Raw genomic sequence first — 19,707 nt, 5'->3', positions numbered from 1 at the left:
CCTTCCAGCGTAATACGAGGAGCTGGAAACGGCGCGAGCTAACAGGCCCGATTCGATGTGTTGCTATTTTTGGAGCCTCGAGGTCGGCGGTTAAAAAATGTTGATATTCAGGTACCAATTGAGACCTCAATCTGGTTGACTGTGCAGCAACTCACTAACTAGTTAGTTAACGGACAAAAGGCAGAGGACGGCACATAACTAACTAACCCCTTGGCAACTTGCAACGTCCGTGGTTCATGCCGGCAAGTAACAAGTTGGCTGGCGGCTACAGCCCTGCTACAACCAAATTTGGACGGGAGAACATCGGAGGAATCCCAACACCTGGACCAAGGGATGAGAGCGCTGGCTTTAGCTAGCTAGCCCTTTCGAGGATATGCTCAATGGTTATCTGACTTTCTCCTATGCACCGTGCATCCTTCCCTGCAAGCCCAAGGTCGTTCAGAGCAGAGCCAACCGAGCCCATGGATGGAGGCACTTGGGCGGTAATACCAAGTGACATTGTTGCCGCTGCCTTCCCCTCCCTAACTACGGATTCCCTCTTTCAGTATTTCTTTTTTCTTCTTTCTTCGTCTTTTTTTCTTTTCTTTTTTAATTATAGATGCAACTCTGCAACTCTCCACCTTATGTCCGGCACAAGGAAGGGGGAGGGGGAGCGTGAGACTGAGGGTGAGAGTAGGTTTTGATATAATTGCACGACAGCCTATCTTTCCCTCCGTTTCTCTCGAACTCTCTGACGTCTGCCTCTCCTTTTCTTCTGTCTACCCCTTTTGTTTCATTCTTCTCCATCCGGGGGAAATACATTCTCTCATGGCTGTTTGAATATAGCTTCATATCCGTTATGGTTAATGTACCCTGATTTCACTCCCTTTTACTTCTATTTTTACTACTTTCAAGAGGAGCTGGGCTCTCCTATAATACTCTTTTAATTGCAGAATTTGCTTTAATTTCTAACTTGATTTTTTTTATCCATTCCTTAACTACGTCCGGGACTATCTACATTGATCTGCAGTCCATTCTATCCTTCACTTTATATTTATCCCCACGAGGTTACGAACGAACACACGAACGTCTCTGGCAGACCTCGGAAACTAATAGCGATTTTTAATTCAACCAAACGCCTTAATTTTGATTATACCAAGGACTCGTTGCCGGCATCGAGATCAAGTTCATTTCTTCTTCTGGGAAATTAAAGAGCTTATACATATAATTCTCTAGAAATATGTCAACAGGTGAAGTCGAGTACAGGAGTGTCTTGCAGCAGTATGCATACTTCTTTTTTCAATAAGTCTTTTTGGCTTGTCCCTTCAATAAGTTAGATCTGAAAAAAATAAGCACCTTTGCTAACCTCTCTAGCAGCGAATATATCTCGTCCTCACAAGGACTGTCAGAAGATGTTGGAGGACATCTTGCAAGATATGATGGTATACCAGTTGGGCATGATGGAGGGGTGCATCCTTCTGAGTATCCGTGGACGTATCTTCCAGTGCCGGTGAAGCAAGAGGCTCACCATGCGAGGCAGCTATATGATAGCATATACTCATTGCCGTTGATGTCTAGCCCTCCAAAATACCAGCCACAGCTCACATGTGACACACATGAGTCTGATCAAACCCCTTTGACACAGAGATTTGGAATCTCTGATGGCTATGTCGGCGCTAACCCTCTACACAACGGTAGGAATACCAAGCATTATGGCGATTCCTTTTCATTCGTCAATGACAGGCTAACAGAAGAAGACATGTATAAGGGTATGGTAGATAATCATGCCATGCTCCCGTCAGTAGGCTCTGAGCTTAACAACCGAGCATCTACCGAAGCTGAGTCTTTATCCAGTTGGGAGAACTCTCCTAGACCGACCATGGCACAATTGACCGTGGACACAGCAGTTCCTACCACGCAGTCGCCATCTGGGTTTGTCTCAGCATCCATAGGGTATAATAACATATCTGCATACTCAGATATGCCCTCTTCAACTTCAGCTTTCACTCCCTGTAGCTCCCTATACTACTCAAACACGCCACTCTCACCTTCAGCGTCGCCTCAAAGACAGCAGCAATATTCAGACCGTCTCAAGGCTGAATCGGGCGCCATGGCTGCCGTGTCTCCGGGAGCTCCTCGAACCCGGCAATTGAGAACTTATGGCTACGACGGCTGCGGAAGTGGATGGGTACAGAGCCCTTCTTCCGCGAATCCAACGTACCTTCCCCAGCCGCATGGTAACACGCCATTTGCTGGATCATCCCCTCTAGAGCAGAAACCAGACCACCACCACCCTCCTCCCCATGCGGTAGATACATCTGAGGAGAAGGCAGAGTCAAAGGAAGCAGTAGAAGCCCTGCCTCCTCCGTTGCCAAAACCCCCAGCCGGTGTTAAAAAGTCCAAGTCTGACAAGGCTACCCCGAAGCGCAAAATCAAGCAAGCTGTATCCCGAAAAGCGTCTGGGAAGAAGCTGTGTCGGCAACAGCATGATATCGATCACTATTCAAACCTGGCTGACCCTCCTGACTTGTTTGAACCATTGAAGGATAGCCCATCACAACCACCACCGGAAGACCTGTTCCCGTCTGACCCAGCGATGATTCCCCGGGAGCAGGATCCTCGCTTTGAAGGCGACATGTACACTCCCGCCTGGGTACGCGGACAGGGAAACAAGCGTGAAGGTTGGTGCGGCATCTGCAAGCCTGGACGCTGGCTTGTGCTCAAAAACTCCGGGTATTGGTATGACAAGAGTTTCACACATGGCATCAGTGCCACGACCGGGCAGGCATTTAGTCCCCCGAAGCAGACTCGACGAAGCCAGGGCAACGCAAACATCTGGGAGGGTCTCTGTGAGAACTGTGACTCGTGGGTTGGGCTGGTCAGTAGCAAGAAGAGAGGGACGACATGGTTTCGCCATGCGTATAAGGTTAGTTCCTGCATCCAAGGAGAGGTCCTGGGGAGAGGGATATCATGCATCGATCTAACAACGGACATGGTATAACTATATAGTGTTATAATGGCTGCAGCACCACCAGCAGGAGCAGCAAGACTGAAGGCACGCTAAAGAGACGACGAGCAAGCAGTGAGAGCGATGACAACCGCCCTTCGACTCGACCTAAGCTGTCATCAACACCGACGGCTCGCAAAGCGAAGCCAGCCATTCCATCCTTTGGTTCCAAAGTAAGCCAATCTCCAACTACATCCTAGTTCGCCATGTTAGCAAACTCGTATCATGATTTTTTTTCCCTTCCCCTTCTCTTTCTTAAACCTATCATTGCTGTCTCCATTTCTCTGTTTCTCTCGGTGTTTTCAATCCATTCTCCCATGTTCAAAATGTTGAGCAGGGATATGCATTCGGCTTCTGGAGTTTCATCGTTCTATCCGCACCCTTGTTTTAAGCATCTCCTTTCTCCCTTTTTCCCCTTTCTCGTCAGACGGCTATGTGCGTTAGTTATAGAGAGGCCATGTCCCATCGATTTGTAGTTTATCCTGGAGCTGTTTTTTTGGCCGGGGAAAGAGATACAAAAAAAAAGTCTGCTTTTTGATATCACAGCCTTAACGGATGTGCTAAGGGGGGCCCTGCTACGGCGTTTCTGACAGGCCAGCTACCGTCCCCCAGCCTCCACCGACATGCATAAGTGCCTGATAAAATAGCAGCAGATGAGGAGGGAAAAACGGGTGCTGGGCCAGTGAGCAGCTCGCCCGCCTGCCTACCAAAATTCATCCACCGACTCTGCTGATCTTAGTGGTCGAATACGCCCTGTCCCCGGTCCATCCATCATCCTCGACTCGTCCATCTCTGTGCTGTAATATTGTATCTGTCTGTTTTCACAGCGTCGTCGTCGTCCTGTCAACATGCAATCGTCCTGACCTGGTCCTGAGAGCAGCAGCCTCCCCCCCATCCCATCCCTGCTCGCTGAGGTCGCATGTTTCCTGTTTCCCTTCTGCAGGTAAACTCCCCCCCCTCCCCGTCCCCTGGCCGTCCGTGTCTGCCTATTGGAAGTCGAGTAAAATCGGTGGCTTGGAGCAGAGGGATCTCGTCTAATTTCATACATCGCAGCTCAGTCTCCCTTAAGAAGAACCTTCTAGCAACCTGCGCATCTTTGCTTCTCTCTGTCTTATTTTTTGCTTTTTCCGTTCTTCTCGACGTTGCTGGCCCTGCCGGCTGTCTTTATCATCATAATCATCACCGTCGTCCTCGTCCTCGTCCTCGTCGTCTCCTCCGTCGCCAGCTCTTCTCTCTGTCCGCCGGTGTATAGCTAACTACCAAGGCGAATATCTATAAGAAAACAAGAAAAAAGAAACCCAGCAGCGACGCCCACGAGCAAGAGAGCGAGCACCAGCGATGGTCTAGCTGCTCCTTCGGCCTCTCTCTTCCTCTCGTTCTGCTTCTGCGTCTTCTCTGCTGCTGCTGCGTCTTTCTTCCATCGACGTCTCTCGACTTCCATCTTTTTTTTTTTCTCTCCCACAACTTTTTTTTCCGGAACAACCAAAAAGGGAAAACAAAAAAAAAAAAAAAAAAAATTAAAAAACTCCTCCAATGGTCCTCCCAAAATTCTTCAAGTCACCAAAACCCGTCGACAAGAAGAAACACAAGGCCTCGCCGTCCGCATCCTCGATCGCGGACCAGACAGCAGACGCTCCCTCGCCGTCGACGCCGACCTCGCTGCCCCGTCGCAAGACCGACACCGCCGAGCGTCCCCAGAGCACCTCGCTCGACCAACCGCCCGCCTACAGTCGAGAGACCCCCGAGCTCTCTGATCCCTTTGGCCCTCCGCCGCCGCCGCCGCAGTCGTCTTCGGCCCAGAGCAGCCCGACCAAGGGGCCTCACCGTCGGCTCAGCACCAGGCCGCACCCTTCGTCGACTCCCTCGTCCCCGACTTCCTCGCCGCGTGCGGCCTCCGCCTCTGCGTCGAGAAGCAGGCCCGCCCCCCGGCACTCTACCACCGCTCCCGCAGCAGCAGCAGGACCAGCAGCCGGAGCTGCGTCTGCCAGGTCCAGGCGAGAACTGAGCCCGTCTACTACTCCTAATATCGCTGCTGCTACCCCCACCACCGCCGCTGCCGCAGCATCGCCCGGACTCAAGTCAAAGCTGTCAAAGAAAGTCAGCAGTGGAGGCCGGTTTGCCCTTGATCCCAACTCACATCCGTTGAATCTTCCCCCGGACGAGCTCCGCAGACTCTCAGCAAACATGGCAGCCGCCGCAGCAGCAGCAGAGCGGGATGATACCCTGCGCAGCTCCATGGATATCGACAGAGACGGCCCTTCTTCACCGCCTGGCCCGTCTCCTTTCTCAGCGACCGGCACCACGCCGTTGAAGCCCGAAGTCAACGGTACCGGTAACCACCCGCAGGACTCTGAAAGGAGTCCGACTCCCCCTCCTCACACCTCTCCACCTCCTCCGCCAGTTGATCCGGAGACACACAAGCTTGCGGGGAATAAATTCTTCAAAGCTGGTGAATTCTATAGGGCTATCCAGGAATATACCAAAGGTGGGGACTCACCTCTCTTGATATTTTATTTTATTCCTCCCCCTCCTTTTGTTATATATATTTCTATTTTGGTCTTTCTCTGTCCTGGATCATAATTAACATATCATAGCTGTCGAGGCGTCTCCCTCTTCGTCCACATATCTGTCCAACCGAGCAGCTGCGTATATATCTGCAAACCGATACTCGGAGGCGTTGGATGATGCCAAACGTGCAGACGAGCTGGAACCAGGTAATCCAAAGATTATGCACAGGTTGGCAAGAATATACACGGCCCTCGGTCGTCCGGCAGAGGCTCTCCAGGTATATTCAAAAATTCGACCTCCGGCGTCAGCAAAGGATACCGCACCTGCCGAAGCTATGCTCAGGAATGTCTCCCAGGCTGAGGAAACCCTTCGAGGAGAGAAGGGTGGCTCCATGGTTTTGTACTGTTTGGACCAGGCTGTGAGGGGACTTGGCAACGGGGTACAGCAGCCGCGCAGCTGGTTGCTAATGCGGGTAGAGGCATTCCTGAAGATGGGTAACATTAACGCTTTGGGCGAGGCGCAGAACATTGCCATGTCCCTACTCCGCGATAATAACCAGGATCCAGATGCCGTCTTCTTGCGTGGCCGACTGTTCTACCTTCAGGGTGACAACGACCAGGCACTCAAGCACTTTAAACGAGCTCTCAGCCTGGACCCTGACTCCTCTCAGATAATCAAATTTCTTCGAATGGTACAGAAGCTCCTGCGGATCAAGGACGAAGGAAACGCCGCATTCAAAGCCCGCAAGTACAGGGAAGCAATTGATTTATACACCAAGGGCCTCGAGGTTGACCCCAACAACAAGGACATCAACTCGAAGCTTCTCCAAAACCGTGCTCAGGCACATATAAATATCAACGAGTACGACAAGGCCATCAAAGACTGCACCAGTGCCCTAGAGTTCGACCCAAGTTACATCAAAGCCAGAAGAGTTCGAGCAAAAGCAAATGGAGGAGCCGGTAACTGGGACGAAGCCCTCAAGGAACTGAAGGATATTGCAGAGAGCAGTCCAAACGAAAAGGGCATCCAAGAAGAAATCCGAAACGCAGAGTGGGAGCTTAAGAAGAGTCAGCGCAAGGACTACTACAAGATCCTCGGTGTATCGAAGAATGCTACCGAAACCGAAATCAAAAAGGCGTACCGCAAGCTGGCTATTCAACACCATCCTGACAAGAATGTCAATGGAGATAGCAGCGACGATACCCTATTCAAAGAGATTGGAGAGGCCTACGAGACCTTGAGTGACCCTCAGTACGTATCCTTTTCTGCTTTCCTCCTATATTATTATGTAATAGCTGCTAACCACTCATCTGTGAAACAGGAAGCGACAATCTTATGATAATGGAGAAGACCTAATAGATCCTTCAAATCCTTTTGCTCATGGTGGCTTTGGCATGGGCGGCATGGGCGGCATGGGTGGCATGGGTGGTATGGGAGGACAGAACATCCACATTGACCCCAGTGTCTTGTTCAACATGATGAATAATGGAGCTGGCTTCCAAAGCGCAGGAGGCAACCCCTTCCATTCCCATGGATGGTAAGAAAGGAAACCCGGCAGACGAACATTTTAAACAGATATGACATCCCTTTATACTACACATCGACCCTTGTTCCATATCATATCATATTCCCCCCTTCCCCCGATCTAATGACCAAATAACTTTTTCGCCCATCTTAATCCTTGCCTATTATTCCCACCTATTTTTCAATTCTGCATCAAGGAAAGAAAAAGAGAAAGAACAAAAAGTCAGTTACCCGCTTGCCTTCCCATCTGAGCGATCTATCCTTCCCCAGCCCCTTTTTACGCCATCAACCAACCTTGGGCCCATCCTCGGTCTTATGTACCATTTTTTGCTCCCCGATCCCCGTTTTTCTGCTCTTTCAATTTCTCTTCTCGCATTTTCATGTCCTGCTTTACCACGGGACTTTCTGCAGTGTGAAGGCCAGATCAAGCAAAGACGATATCCCCTATTCCCCCTCTTTGTTGCTCTTTTCTTCGCCCTTTTACCATTCTTGATTATTATCTTGGTGTCTTCTTTTTAGATGCGTGGCATTTGCTGGTCGTCATCATCATTGTTTTTATTCTATTTCCTGGCTCATAGACTAAGAGGACCCTCATGCTTTGTTGATACTTTGTTATATTTTTATTTTTATCAAGAGAATAAAAATTGCTATATCTGAATTTTTCGATCATTCGTTTTAACTTAATATAATTGCGTCGGCTATGGCTAGTCTCTGGCTCTCGCGTTGCTGTTGAAAGGTGACGTTCAAATAAGGTGCAGCGGCTCTAATCCGACTTCCCAAAGGAGAAGGCAGGAAATAAGCATATCTGTACCACAGAGCTGGAACCTAATCCCAACTTCTCCCATTTAAGTATCACCTAGAGAATTACTGCTTCTTTTTTCAAAGTCTTGCAGCTGGTGGTGCTATGTATCCGCTTCTCTCACCTCTGCGGATACATATCGGGTTTTTTCCGTAAAAGAGGTAGAGTAGGCAAAGCAGTCTGTAGCTGTTTACTCCAACGAGAAGATTCCTTCCTGTCACATGAAAATTTCAATCACCCTTTAATTCTCTCGAATGGACGAAGGGCGTGAAGTCTCATTCACGGCAACATATTGATGATACCACGGAGGATATACTGTATACATGTGACTCTGCAACTTCTGCTCTTGTACTCCATATAGAGTATATTTCGTATCGTGCTATCCGTCATTAGCTGGTCCCACAGGGGTCGTCATGCGTCCCGCGCTTAACTTGCAAGGTACGTATTCGGGCCTGGAATAATGGAGATAACTAGCTACTTAGTGGTACGAGGGCAATGTACGAGAGCAGCGTACGAGATCCGGGTACGAGCTCCAGAGCACATTTATGTTCAATGCCATTGAGCGATGTAACTTATCTCATCAGGATAAGGGTGGTATATTTTGGTACGCGTGACCATGCACGGGGAGGCGGTGACTTGTAAATATTGATCATTATACGTGGTAATGATTCATTATTATTATTAGTATCGAAATGCTATGTTTTTCCCATCCGTGTAATGCTTCTTGGTAGTATACAATCTTCTGGTATCATCCTATTCCTCGATACGAGGGGATAAGATATTAATGGTTTTGGCCTTCGATGACCGTGTATGCCCCATGCTATCCTAGTAGATATCCTTGACCCTTTTGTGAATGTCCCATTAAAAACAAATTCCTTTCTCTCGGCCAGCGAGAAGAGGTGGTATGCAGACCGAAACAAAGTAATTTCACAAGTGATGCATCTCCATTAATGGTGGAAGCTATATTATGTGGCCTGGACGGCGCTGGCCCGGAGTGATAGAGGCGTACCCTATCAACTAGGTCAACCTATGCACAACGAGCCGGCTAGTAAATGAACATCGTGCATTCATGTCCCCGGACCGTACTATTCAGCTCATAGTGTTTCCTGGCCCAACTCGTTGAGCAACCGACATCCATCGACTTGTCTGCAACGCCTTTTGTCCCGAGAAGTCGAAGTAATCCGGCTCACACGGGCTGACGGGTTCGTTGTTGGTCTCGGTGTAAATACCCAGGCAATAGTGGCCAGGCAGCTGGGCAAAAAGGAGTTCTTCTTCACCGTACTCGGCTGGCGGTGGAAGTCTTGTGGTAGCTGTAGGCTGTTGCTGTGAATTGTGTCGTTGTGTTCGAGGAGAAAGGGATGAGTTGTTGGGTGACTGGCGCGCGAATAGCCATATCTTCTGTTCAGGACACCATACTAGATTGGCGTCTGACTTTGCTCGCTGGGGTAATGCGTCTGGTTTGGTGTGATAGTTGTTTATATTCTGGCTCTTGGAGCGCTTGAACTTTGACCAGAATCCCATTCGTTGCTTCGAGTTGAGTGTAGTTGGTTTGGTCTCGCTTAGTGTTATATCGCTAACTGCCCTTATGTCGTGTGTGTAGATACTGAGAGACTGGGATTTTATCCGTGCTTCATCCCAGGATCGGGCGTATAGAGTTTCTGTCGACATTTGGGGACTGGAGGTTTTGAAGAATTCTCCTTTTGAGTACTCCGAATACTGCAGACTTTGAGAAAGGGGTATTTCGAGAAGAGTAAAGACAACCACCGGGACCGACGATATAAATAAGAAAAGAAGACCAAGTTATAGATCTCAGGAAACAAGTTTGCCCCTTTCAGGAATTTTCTTGTGGCAATCTTTTCTTCAAGGGACAAAAATAGTAGCCAGCCCCGTATTATGATGCCAAAAAAGAGAAGGCGATACGGATTTGCACTAACTAGTTAGTTGTCTGAAGCAGAGGGCGTTCTCGACTGTGGTGGAGTTGGTATGGGAATGGGAATTAATTCTCAAGACGAGAAGTATAACTTTTCAGGACGGAGTAACTGGCAGAAGACTGAACAAGTTATATTATTATATCCCCTGTTCGGCAGTTTCTTTCCGGCCGAAGACGACTTTTGTCTGCGCTTTTGTGGCGAATGCTACCTGCGGGAGTTGTAGCAGTAGGCGCCTGGTCACAGCTCAGTGGCTGCTGTTGCAGGCTAAGATGTGATCGTCTCCAGGGGGCGGATTTGACCGAAACACAAACGTTGCGGAGGGATGTAACTAAGAGGAGCATCCTCAGCCGACAGTGTGTACGCACCTGGCGCAAGATAGCGATAATCCAGACTGTTGCATTTGTTGCTATCTGTAGTTATCAGCCCCCTTCAAAGAAGGAGTTGCTGAACAGTTAGCCCACCAGCTTATTACCCATCAGAGGTGAGCCCTTGTTTGATTAATATTAACTGGTTGGCGCAGGCGGCGCCTTCGCACAGTCTCATCCTTTCTCTCTCCCCTTTTAGAGCTACTTACGGCTCGATGGAGCGACAAGCCATCCTGTTTCTGGTCCTGGATTTACACGCGAAGGAGGGATCGCAGAGAAGGATGAGGATGGCTGAGCAGCACGTCGACGAGCCCAACATATCTCCGCAAATAATTAACTAGGGTTAACGGAGAAAACAGGCGACAGGATCAGGCACATGGATGCGTATGTCCTGACCTGCTCACGGTACAATCAGTGTGCACAGCGATATGACATGTCCCCAGCGTCTTTGGCCTTTGTGTGGTCCTTGTGGTGGGAGTGGCTTGTTCGGAAGGGAAAAGACGGCACCGCCGGAAGGGCTCGAGCTGCGCGACCTGTTGGCAGCGAAAGAGATGGTGTGTAGCGGAAGACTTTTCTTTCGATATACTCTATTATTATGTATCTGACAGGGCTGTGCTGCGAATGTGCTTGACATGGCCAAGATGCAACCGCGGTCATTCCCTGACCGGCGAAGCCGTTGGGGGGTGACTGGCAGCGTAACAGAAGGTAGTACGGAATATATCGACCAGCAAAAAGACACCACCTCAACGCCAACGCTACCATGGTATCGCGCAGTCGAGATAGCAGAATGTCCGTTCCCGGGGTACGGAGGAGATGCAAAAAAGAAATTGGACTGTCAGGGAATCGAACCCTGGACCACCCCCATGCTAAGGGGGTATTATACCACTAAACCAACAGCCCCTTCGTATGGTTTGCCCCATCCAGTAATTCCTACCAGCCGCTTTAAAGAATGGGAGTTCATTCTCGGCATTTCTCACAACTTCGTATTCGGGCTTCGTTTCCAAGGTGATTGGTCCCCTTAGTTAATACGAATCACATACAAGGATACCGCAGAACAATGCCTACACGTCCGATTTCGGCGACTTGATATAGTAGATTTGATATAAGTCATTATTGTAGTACTAGTCATTGAGGATTTATGGAAAAAGATAATTGAAAGAAAGTAAAGCAGCCGGGTTGTTGATTAGTAGGACTCCCACGGCAAGTCTTCGTAAACAAGTTGCTGCCTTCCTAGGTAAGAGCTTCTGAGAAGCACATTCCCATTAAATGATATAAACATGAAATTAATTGAAGGAATCGTATGAAGGATAAGTGTATTTGTAGAACATTCAACAAGATACCTCAGCTTTGTGGGGCACGGAAGAGCTAGTTAGGGGACGGACTTGGTATTAGCATAACTAATAGGTATCTCGCGACCTCCATTCCCACATTTATAACGTGTGGAAGAAACCTATTAGGCTATTATTTAGCGGTATAAAAGATTCCATCTTTTGAAGCTAGGAAGGCGGAATCCCAACCAAAGCAGCGAACCGGCCTTCACCATTAATCTCAAGTATGCATTCTTCCTCGAAATAGTAATATTCCTCCAAGGTTAATAATTTAGAATATCCAAGATAATTTTTGGCCGTTATTTTTAAGGAATCAAGAATGATAAGTAGTATTATAATAGTGAATATTTTTCCAATCGTGGGTTTTCCAGGAAAGTAGACAAGAATTTTCCACAAGTGGTCCTATACAGAATGTTAGCTTAATTTCTACATAGAATAAGATAGCTTACCTTCCAAGTCTCCCCAATAACTTGAGCAGCCACTTTCCCGCAGGTAAATATTGCATTCAAAGGTCTTATTAGGCTCCCAGGAAGACAAATTTTTATATCGTTTAACGCTTCCAATTTGACATCTTATATGTACTCTTTGTAACTAGCACTCAGCGTAAAACTTTTCACCTGGAGGCGGTGGTCGTTTTCTGTAGACATCTTTAAAAAATGTGCCGGGCTGGTAGCGAGGGGTTATTGTGATCCAAACAATACTGCTGAGCTGATGTGCTAAGGCAGCTTTAAATAATGAAAATGGGTAGAGGGGTTAATAAATTCGCGAGGCGGGGCGAAAAATTGTAGTCGATAACCTTGGAACTAACTAGTGGGGTCACAAGACCGAAACTAACTTACTTAAGCCAATGACATAACTACCGTTCTGTTTGCCCCTCCATCCTGTGGGGTAATGAGATTGTTATTTGTCTCATCTTTCGTTTTATCGAGGCAGTGATATTTATTTAGTTTAAGACAAAACACAAATAAGAGGATCCAGCCATGTTTGCTATTATGAAATTTTTATAGTTTAACTCACTCAATTAACTAGAAAGGTGTCTGTCGAATAATATTTTTATATAAAGAGAATAACTGCTAACCGTATAGCATAGAAAGATAGGTATAAGGTATAAGTTGGTACCATGTTACAAGGAATCAATTCGATCACATACCTACCTCTTCCGGATTCCCTCCAAGCCACTATTAAACAGGCAATAAGTGCAATATCTGGCAAAGTTATTTCTCATTCGGAGCCATATGCCTCGAAATTTGACCTTCCTAACAATGATGAGGTAAAATTGGTTGTGGAGGAGGCAAAGAAGGCTTATCAAAAGGTATGAAGTTACGTTCTTTAAATATTCTAGTACTAAATAAATTGGATACAGGAAAAGCTACCGCGTGACTTTTCTATTTTATCATTGCATGGGGCCGTCTTTAGAGGGAGGTGGAAATCTGGTGGGCTCAATGACACTGTTATTGTCCCACTTATAGATCACCATGCTGAAGTTATTGCAAGGAATGAATCTGGGGATGAGAAAAGACTAGATTGGAATTGGAAAAGTGCTATATTTGTGCAAAGATTAACATTTTTCGAGATTGAAGGTGAAAATAAGATTGGTGCGATAATCCTTCAATTTAGGCGATAAATGGTTAAATATATATACGATTATTGACTCTGCGTAGAAATACCAGCAGATAGAAAATTGAAGCTATTTGGCTCCGCCGCCCATGAGTCGGTATTAGTAACGAGATACATGGAGTTCAAGTCACTTCACTGCGCCGTCAATGTATCGGTGTTGGGAGTATACATACTAGCAGAAAAGGGGTCAAAGCCGCTGCTGGGCTGCCACGGATCAGTGTCAGAATACAACCCCGGATTGCTATGGGGGTTATTTTGGTGATTGGCCGTGGTTGGCAAACTTCCTGATTCCGCAGCGAGTTATTGGCCGTTGTAGTCATCCCGAATCGGTCTGTGTTGAGTTGATGTCCACGATAAAGAGTTTCTATATTCAAATGGAAGGTTGGTGGTGGATAATAGTGGCGCGGTATAACTCTTGTCTGTCTCCCTAAAGGAATATTTGGGGCAATGGCCGATTCTATGTGTTTGGAATATTGGCATTCCCCGGTGGTCAAAAGAGTTTCAGTGCCGGATAGCTTGAAGGTTGAAATGGCTGCAAATAAAAATTCACGCGCATATCATTAAAATGCATTATTCCATGTAAGCGCTTCAACAACTATCAAGTTCACACGATGTGCCACTAAACCAACAGCCCTGACCCGATATTAACGGGGGGACACCGAGTTTGCTATGAGAAGAGGATAGATACTAGCGCTAAATCCACATCCCTTACTGGCCGCTTTTAGTGGCCAGAAATGACATATATATATAATATTTCAGAGGGAAGTTGAAAACAAACACCCGCCTTACATTTCCTTCGTCTTCGTGCCTGTTCCAGGATGATCTTGGCTCGGGGGGACGTTTTCCTGGTATAGAGTTGGACGTAGAGGTAAATTGTCAGACACAGCAAGAGTCCTAACGGGAACTGGATCTTGGACGTCTTCAAAGAGCAGTTCAACTCCTGAGAGAGTCTCTAGAGAAAGAAAAATGCTATGAGGCAGCCTCATGAACAGGCCCGTAGATCGGGCCGGGTAAACCTGGTCAACCTCAATATGGATGGAGTGGTGAGTCTCTTCAATCGTCTTGATCAGTTGTTTCACCGCCGCAGAGGTCGCATCGTCGACAATGTGACATTTGACGACGACTGTGTAATCGTTATTCCCTGGCAGTGGCTCGATGGTTAGTGATAAAGGTAGAGCTGCTTTTAGACCTCTACCGGTATGGTGACCTAGTGTCAATGGTATAGCGACTTTTTCTGTTGATTGAATGGCCTGACAACTCCTCTCTAGAAGAAGACTGGCGCCTTTTCTTCTGTGTGGGTGAGGGAATTTGTGGATTTAAGGGAGCATGGTCACTTAGCACATCCACAGCCCCTTATCCTCAGCCTTAGAGTAAGGATCAAACCGCTGGGTCAGAAAGGGGAAGCCCCCTTCGGAGTTTGCTACTATGATGCCATGTGAATTTCGTGCTGCCCGATGATGCTTTCCTTTCCTTTACTTGCCGTATTTTTTTAGGGGTTTTTTCGATTCCTTGCTGAACGTGGAGATATGCTCATGATCTAGCTTGTTCTCTGTAGCCCGTCTCAGCAGGTCGCATTATCCCCGAGAGTGTTTGGAGATCCCGATAGGATTGCTATAACGTTCGGAGGCGGCTGAGCATCAGGAGAAGACTTCGATGGTAGAGGTATATGAAGAAATGAAGGAATTTTAGGCAGAAGCGCCGTCAAGATGGCGACTTTATTCAAAATCAGCAGGAGAGCAGTGAATGCGAGCCGTGAATGCGAGCATTGAAGGAGCAAGGTGAAGGTCAAGAGGTAAGGTACTACTCCGTATGTAGTGACGTCATAGGTCGAGAGACTCCCGTCTTGGCAGGAACAAAGCCATTAATGCCAAGACGGATATTCACGTGATTAACACTTGGTTCGAAAGCTTACTAATCAGTACTTCCATGGCTGGTGTTAGAATTTACATTTTTGGCGCTCGCTGTGCTTGAACTTCCAGGTGAGGCTATAGTTATAAAGCCAACACAAGCACGATGACCGAGCACAGTGCTATCGGTGTCATTGCTGTTCGCAAGTCTAGAATGATCGAGATGTGATAGGCTTGCTGTACCAGGGCCGGCCCCTTGATGCCAGTTCAGGCAGCAGCGTGACATAACCAGACATAAACGAGATGCCTCTTTACTTTGCCTGCGTGCATTATTCAAAACGAGAGACATTACTGCATTCACGTATCCATGCAAGAACTCGCGGAGTGGTGCTTGCTGACGAGGACCGGACATGACTTGGCAACCTAAGTATCAAAGTCCCTGGATGAAATAATCAACTATGCAATGAGGTAATGATTGCCTGGCTGGTAGAGTTGTATCAGGAAATCTCCGTCAGTGACGGCACGGTTGGAGTACTTTTGAAACTTGCTTACTTGCGTTCTCTGTAGGCTTCCCCTCAGTTTCTAATTACGGGATTCTGGGCTCTGAGTGGACACCGCGACAAGCCTGAAACACGCAGTCCCGCTGGATAGAGTTGCAGCGATATGATAAGGTTGACCTAATACATCACATTAAATGAACACTGCGTCATAACATGCGATTAGATGTGGGTGTCCTCTGCTCCGTAATTGAGCATGGGAGGGTGCAAAAGGGGCCAAATATTGCGAAGGATTGAATGTTGGATGTTGAGGATGAGGTTGTAGATCTGTCTGAGTGTGAAGGAAGATAGAGATCGATCAGGAGCAACCTTAACTAGGCAAGCAGCGGCGGTTAAGTAAAAATACGGGGAGAGGACATGGGGGGGGTGGCCAGAGGCGAGGTCTGGCAGGCAGGGATGGCGGCAACGGCAAGGCACGGAGGATGTTGGTATTCATTATTGGGCATCTTGAAACGAAGATCTTGCTCCTAAGCGCCCCCGAGGATGGAAAAGAGAATAAACAAGTCCAGATAAAAATAAAAGTGTGATGTTGAATTTTTCGGCCGGCCCGGCGATGTTTAAGCCCTACCTATTGATATTTTGAACAGGGATAGGAAAGGGAATTTGTGTGCTGGTGGTCTCTTTGCTCTTGCACCTCTCTTATATAGACGTGGCGAATTTAAGAGAGCGAAAACTGCAGGAAACGAGAACAGCTCCAACTGATTAAAAAGAAAAAATTACTAAGAGGTATATCGGTAGCAAGCTGTAAAAGCTAGGAAAGTGTTCGGAAATTTCAAGCAAAGTCCATAAATTAACCACGTATCAAAAAAAGGAGGGCAATAAAGGAAATAAAAAACCAAAGCACACAAATCTCCCTATGAAGAACCCAAAATGCCGTTGTCCCGATCGAATTATTCGAAGTTCTTGTCTAGAGTGGATCTATTTTGCCATGCACACTATGTTCAAGAAGAGCCAAAAGAGGAAGTGAAATAGGAAATTAATACCCCGTAGCTATGATTTTTCGCCGGAACCAAATGACAGATTGAGGGCGGAAGACGTGAGCTAATGGGAGTCATTAAAGAAGAGAAATTTATGCCAGGATGATGGCGGCAAGACCGGCAAGACCGGCAACGGCGTAAGAGCCGGAGAAGGTGCTGGCGGCACCGGTGTAAGTTGGGAGAGCGGTGGTTGGGCTGTTACCAGTTAATTAGTCCAAAGTGTACAAAATAACCGTAAAAGTTAGAAGGGAGTAAAAACTTACAAGACACCGGTTCCAGTTGGCATGACACCAGTGCCGGATGGGATGCCAGGAGCACCAGTTCCGGGAACACCGCCAGTTGGGACAACGGTTGGGGTTGGCTGCATGGTGACGGTAGAGGTGATGACAGTTGGCATGCAGGTGGTGATGTAGGTGACAGAGACACTTGGAGATGGCTGGCTTGGGGGAACGTTGGTTGGGTATGGTGGGATCTCAGTTGGAACACCGCCAGATGGGACAGTTGGGACACCAGTGCCAGTGCCGGATGGGACTGGGATGGGGAGGTTGCCGGTTCCCATGGGGACAGACTCAGTTGGGAGAGCGGTCTCGCTGGAGGAGGGCTCGGTTGGGACAGCAGTTGCCTCAGAGGTGGGAGCTGGGACAACGCTGGTCTCAACACGGGTGGAAGAGGCCGGGCAGCTGGTAACCTCTGGTGGGCAGTCGGTCACAGTGACGTACTCAGTAGAGTAAGAAGTTGGGACTGGGACTGGCTCGCCGGCGGAGGTGGTAGGAACTGGAGGAACTGGAGTCTGGTTTCCGGGGCAGTTGGTGACCTCGGGGCCGCAGGAGGTGATGGTGACCTCCTTAGTAGAGTAGACGGTGGAATGGCCCTCAGCTCCGTAGCCCTGGGGTTCGTAGCCGTTGTTGCCATAGCCCTGCATGGCAACAGCGGCACCAGCGAAGAGAGCAGCGGAAGCAACTGAGAAACGCATCTTGAATGTGTATGTGTGTTTGAAAAAGAACTGCTAGAGTCGAATTCGAAAAGAGTCGTTAAAAAGAGAATAGAAAGAAGCGTAGGATTGGGAAATTCGTGTGCTTGGTTTTTTAAAGAGTGACTGGTAGTTAAAAGAGTGTAGGACGACCGAGGTCTTTGAGATAGATCTGATGGATGGATGTACAGAGGAAGAAGAAGAGAGCAGGAGAAAGAGGAAGAGAGGGAAACGAGGCACTCAGTGGAACATGGGCCCTTTTTGTATCTCCCTTGTGCAAGGGGGCCATGGGAGATTGCCCATGCACATCTGAATCAACTTCTTCCGCCCCCTTGGCTCGTCTCCTATTTTTTTTGTCCACTCCCATCCCTACCCACGTAGACGTGGGTCGACAGCGCAAGCGGCAGGTTATCATCAGCGGTGGAGTAAGCCTTTTTTTGTCGCCCACCCCGGCCGTGTTTTGTTCCTGACATGCGCTTCCTTTTTCCTGCCTGCCGTCTGCTTGTCTAATTGGCTGCATGGCCCCCCTTAGGCCCTGCTGGATGTCCCTAGCCACGCCCAGGGCTCCAAGCCCAGCGCCATCGTCGCCCACTAGGATAGCGACACCTTGACTGGGCCTGTACGCCTGCCGCCTGGGGCGGTAGAGAAGGGCCCTAGAGACGGGGTAGGCTCCCCCCTTTCACCTGCGAGTTCTGTCTCTTTCATGGCCCTCTCTGTGTGCGCTCCTTAAGAGAGGCTCGGGCTCAGCGAACGTCTTCGTCTGACAGAGGACGAGAAGCACCGCAAAGTTGAATCTTGTCTGTTGATCTGCGCCACTGCCTGCCAATCGGTGGGTGTTCCTGGCTCCTGCAGGTACACTTCATCAACCTCTTGTCCAGCCGCCCATGTCCTCTAACCAGTCGGAGATGAAGACCGCCGTCCTGATAATTTACGCCGTCTTCCTCCAGGCGTCTCTCTCGCCGCTGACTCGCCGCGCCCGTCCTTGCATTTGCGGATAATTACCACTGCTCGTCGGCGGTTAGGAGATTATTATATTACCACTGCTGGTTGCGGTCGAGGAGTCGCGAGAGACGTCGTTGAGATTAAGCAGCAAGGGGCTGCCCGATCGGGTTAGCCAGACCGCACAATCAACCTCCCTGCTCTCTCTTTTACACATGATAGATTAACAGGCGGCTCTTAAGGCTTCATCACTTCTGAATCAGTGTTTCTGGCCGTGATAGTGGTTGATATAGTTGTGTGTGCTCCGTCGCCAGGGTGTCACAAGCCGAGCTCGCAATAAGCGGCCGTCCTGCTGTTCTTCTGCCTCCCCCCTTCGGCTGACCGTTTGTGGCGCCCACCCCCTTGTCAGTGCGAGTGGGAAGACGCTTCTCGAACGCTGGCTCTGTGACAAGGTTGATGGTGTCTTCACACCTACGTATACGAATATATAATTCCCGTGTGATATCGACATTTGCACAGGCGTTTCGTGCGCAGTTCAGCTCTCTGAAATGCCAATTTCATATGCAGGATTGTTCGTCTTTCCTCTCCTGAATGCCTGGCACTGCAAAGCAGCTATTGACGCCTAACGCCTTAGTACTTGTTGATCAGTGCATGCAGTCGATGGCTTACTCCGCATTTCGATACTGAACCAGACTACCGAAGCCAGAGCCGTAGCCACAATCAGCAGCAACAGCAAGGAGAAGAGACGACGAGATGACGGGCATGATACTCGTGCCTGAAGATCATGCTTGGTAGCCAAACACTCACAAGCGAATCTCCATGCGCGAACAGAAATCAACACGGTGAATCCTTTATCATATAAATGGAGCATATATATACTCCGTACAGCTATTATGTATTTATATATATATATATTTATATATACCTCGAACCTTTTATGTCTCGCTGCGAGTCTAAATAAACAAACCAGCTGCTTCCTAAGTTTTGTCCAACCTTCAACGTTGTGTCACCGAGCCTTCTTGCTGCTGGTTGTCACACCCTTCGACTGTCAACGAAAAAAGGAACGAATAATAAAAAGAAAGCAGCCCAGGGAAAAGAAAGCCAAGCTCTCCTTGGCTCCCTTGAACAAATCAAACACCGCCATCTCGATGCCTGTCGATCGATGACGCGGCAGGCCCTAAAAACCAGAAGCCGACCAATCCTCGAGAGTCCGCCTTGTTCGGTCGAGTCAAGGAGCTAACCCCTAATTTCCACCGGCTGAACCGCAGCTCGCGATGGATAGATGAAATGCCCAGATCTCTCTCCAGTTTTATTTTACGGGGTGCGCTCCGGCCTGCCACTCATGAGGGCAAACGGTCC

At 48.3% G+C, this 19,707-nt stretch overlaps 6 protein-coding genes and 1 non-coding gene across 7 annotated transcripts; 3 read left to right on the top strand and 4 right to left on the bottom strand.

The window, feature by feature from the left end:
• Positions 1-1,219: 1,219 nt before the first annotated feature.
• Positions 1,220-3,186, top strand: ARB_05673 (uncharacterized protein; the record flags this gene model as incomplete). Its single annotated transcript, XM_003016228.1, has 3 exons — positions 1,220-1,260; positions 1,354-2,905; positions 2,989-3,186. 3 exons carry the CDS (start codon positions 1,220-1,222, stop codon positions 3,184-3,186), a joined length of 1,791 nt encoding a protein of 596 aa, XP_003016274.1.
• An 864-nt stretch (positions 3,187-4,050) lies between these two features.
• Positions 4,051-4,427, bottom strand: ARB_05672 (uncharacterized protein; the record flags this gene model as incomplete). The annotated part of the gene is made up of 2 exons (XM_003016227.1): positions 4,051-4,220; positions 4,247-4,427. 2 exons carry the CDS (start codon positions 4,425-4,427, stop codon positions 4,051-4,053), a joined length of 351 nt encoding a protein of 116 aa, XP_003016273.1.
• Positions 4,428-4,519: 92 nt separating this feature from the next.
• ARB_05671 (uncharacterized protein) lies at positions 4,520-7,537 on the top strand (the record flags this gene model as incomplete). Its single annotated transcript, XM_003016226.1, has 4 exons — positions 4,520-5,471; positions 5,581-6,745; positions 6,816-7,031; positions 7,216-7,537. The coding sequence occupies 4 exons, from the start codon at positions 4,520-4,522 to the stop codon at positions 7,535-7,537; spliced, it is 2,655 nt and encodes an 884-aa protein (XP_003016272.1).
• Positions 7,538-8,906: 1,369 nt separating this feature from the next.
• Positions 8,907-9,485, bottom strand: ARB_05670 (uncharacterized protein; the record flags this gene model as incomplete). Its single annotated transcript, XM_003016225.1, has 1 exon — positions 8,907-9,485. The coding sequence occupies one exon, from the start codon at positions 9,483-9,485 to the stop codon at positions 8,907-8,909; it is 579 nt and encodes a 192-aa protein (XP_003016271.1).
• Positions 9,486-10,941: 1,456 nt separating this feature from the next.
• Positions 10,942-11,013, bottom strand: ARB_05669. Its single transcript has one exon. It is a non-coding gene; the product is annotated as a tRNA-Ala (tRNA).
• A 1,548-nt stretch (positions 11,014-12,561) lies between these two features.
• On the top strand, positions 12,562-13,065 carry ARB_05668 (uncharacterized protein; the record flags this gene model as incomplete). The annotated part of the gene is made up of 2 exons (XM_003016224.1): positions 12,562-12,753; positions 12,805-13,065. 2 exons carry the CDS (start codon positions 12,562-12,564, stop codon positions 13,063-13,065), a joined length of 453 nt encoding a protein of 150 aa, XP_003016270.1.
• Positions 13,066-16,531: 3,466 nt separating this feature from the next.
• ARB_05667 (GPI anchored serine-rich protein) lies at positions 16,532-17,412 on the bottom strand (the record flags this gene model as incomplete). Its single annotated transcript, XM_003016223.1, has 2 exons — positions 16,532-16,634; positions 16,703-17,412. 2 exons carry the CDS (start codon positions 17,410-17,412, stop codon positions 16,532-16,534), a joined length of 813 nt encoding a protein of 270 aa, XP_003016269.1.
• Between the last annotated feature and the right edge of the window lie 2,295 nt (positions 17,413-19,707).

This window comes from Trichophyton benhamiae, assembly GCF_000151125.1.
Source record: "Trichophyton benhamiae CBS 112371 chromosome Unknown contig01145.0, whole genome shotgun sequence".
NCBI classification, from domain to species: domain Eukaryota; kingdom Fungi; phylum Ascomycota; class Eurotiomycetes; order Onygenales; family Arthrodermataceae; genus Trichophyton; species Trichophyton benhamiae.
The sequence above is the reverse complement of the archived record's forward strand: the minus strand, read 5'-3'. Positions and strand labels throughout refer to the sequence as shown.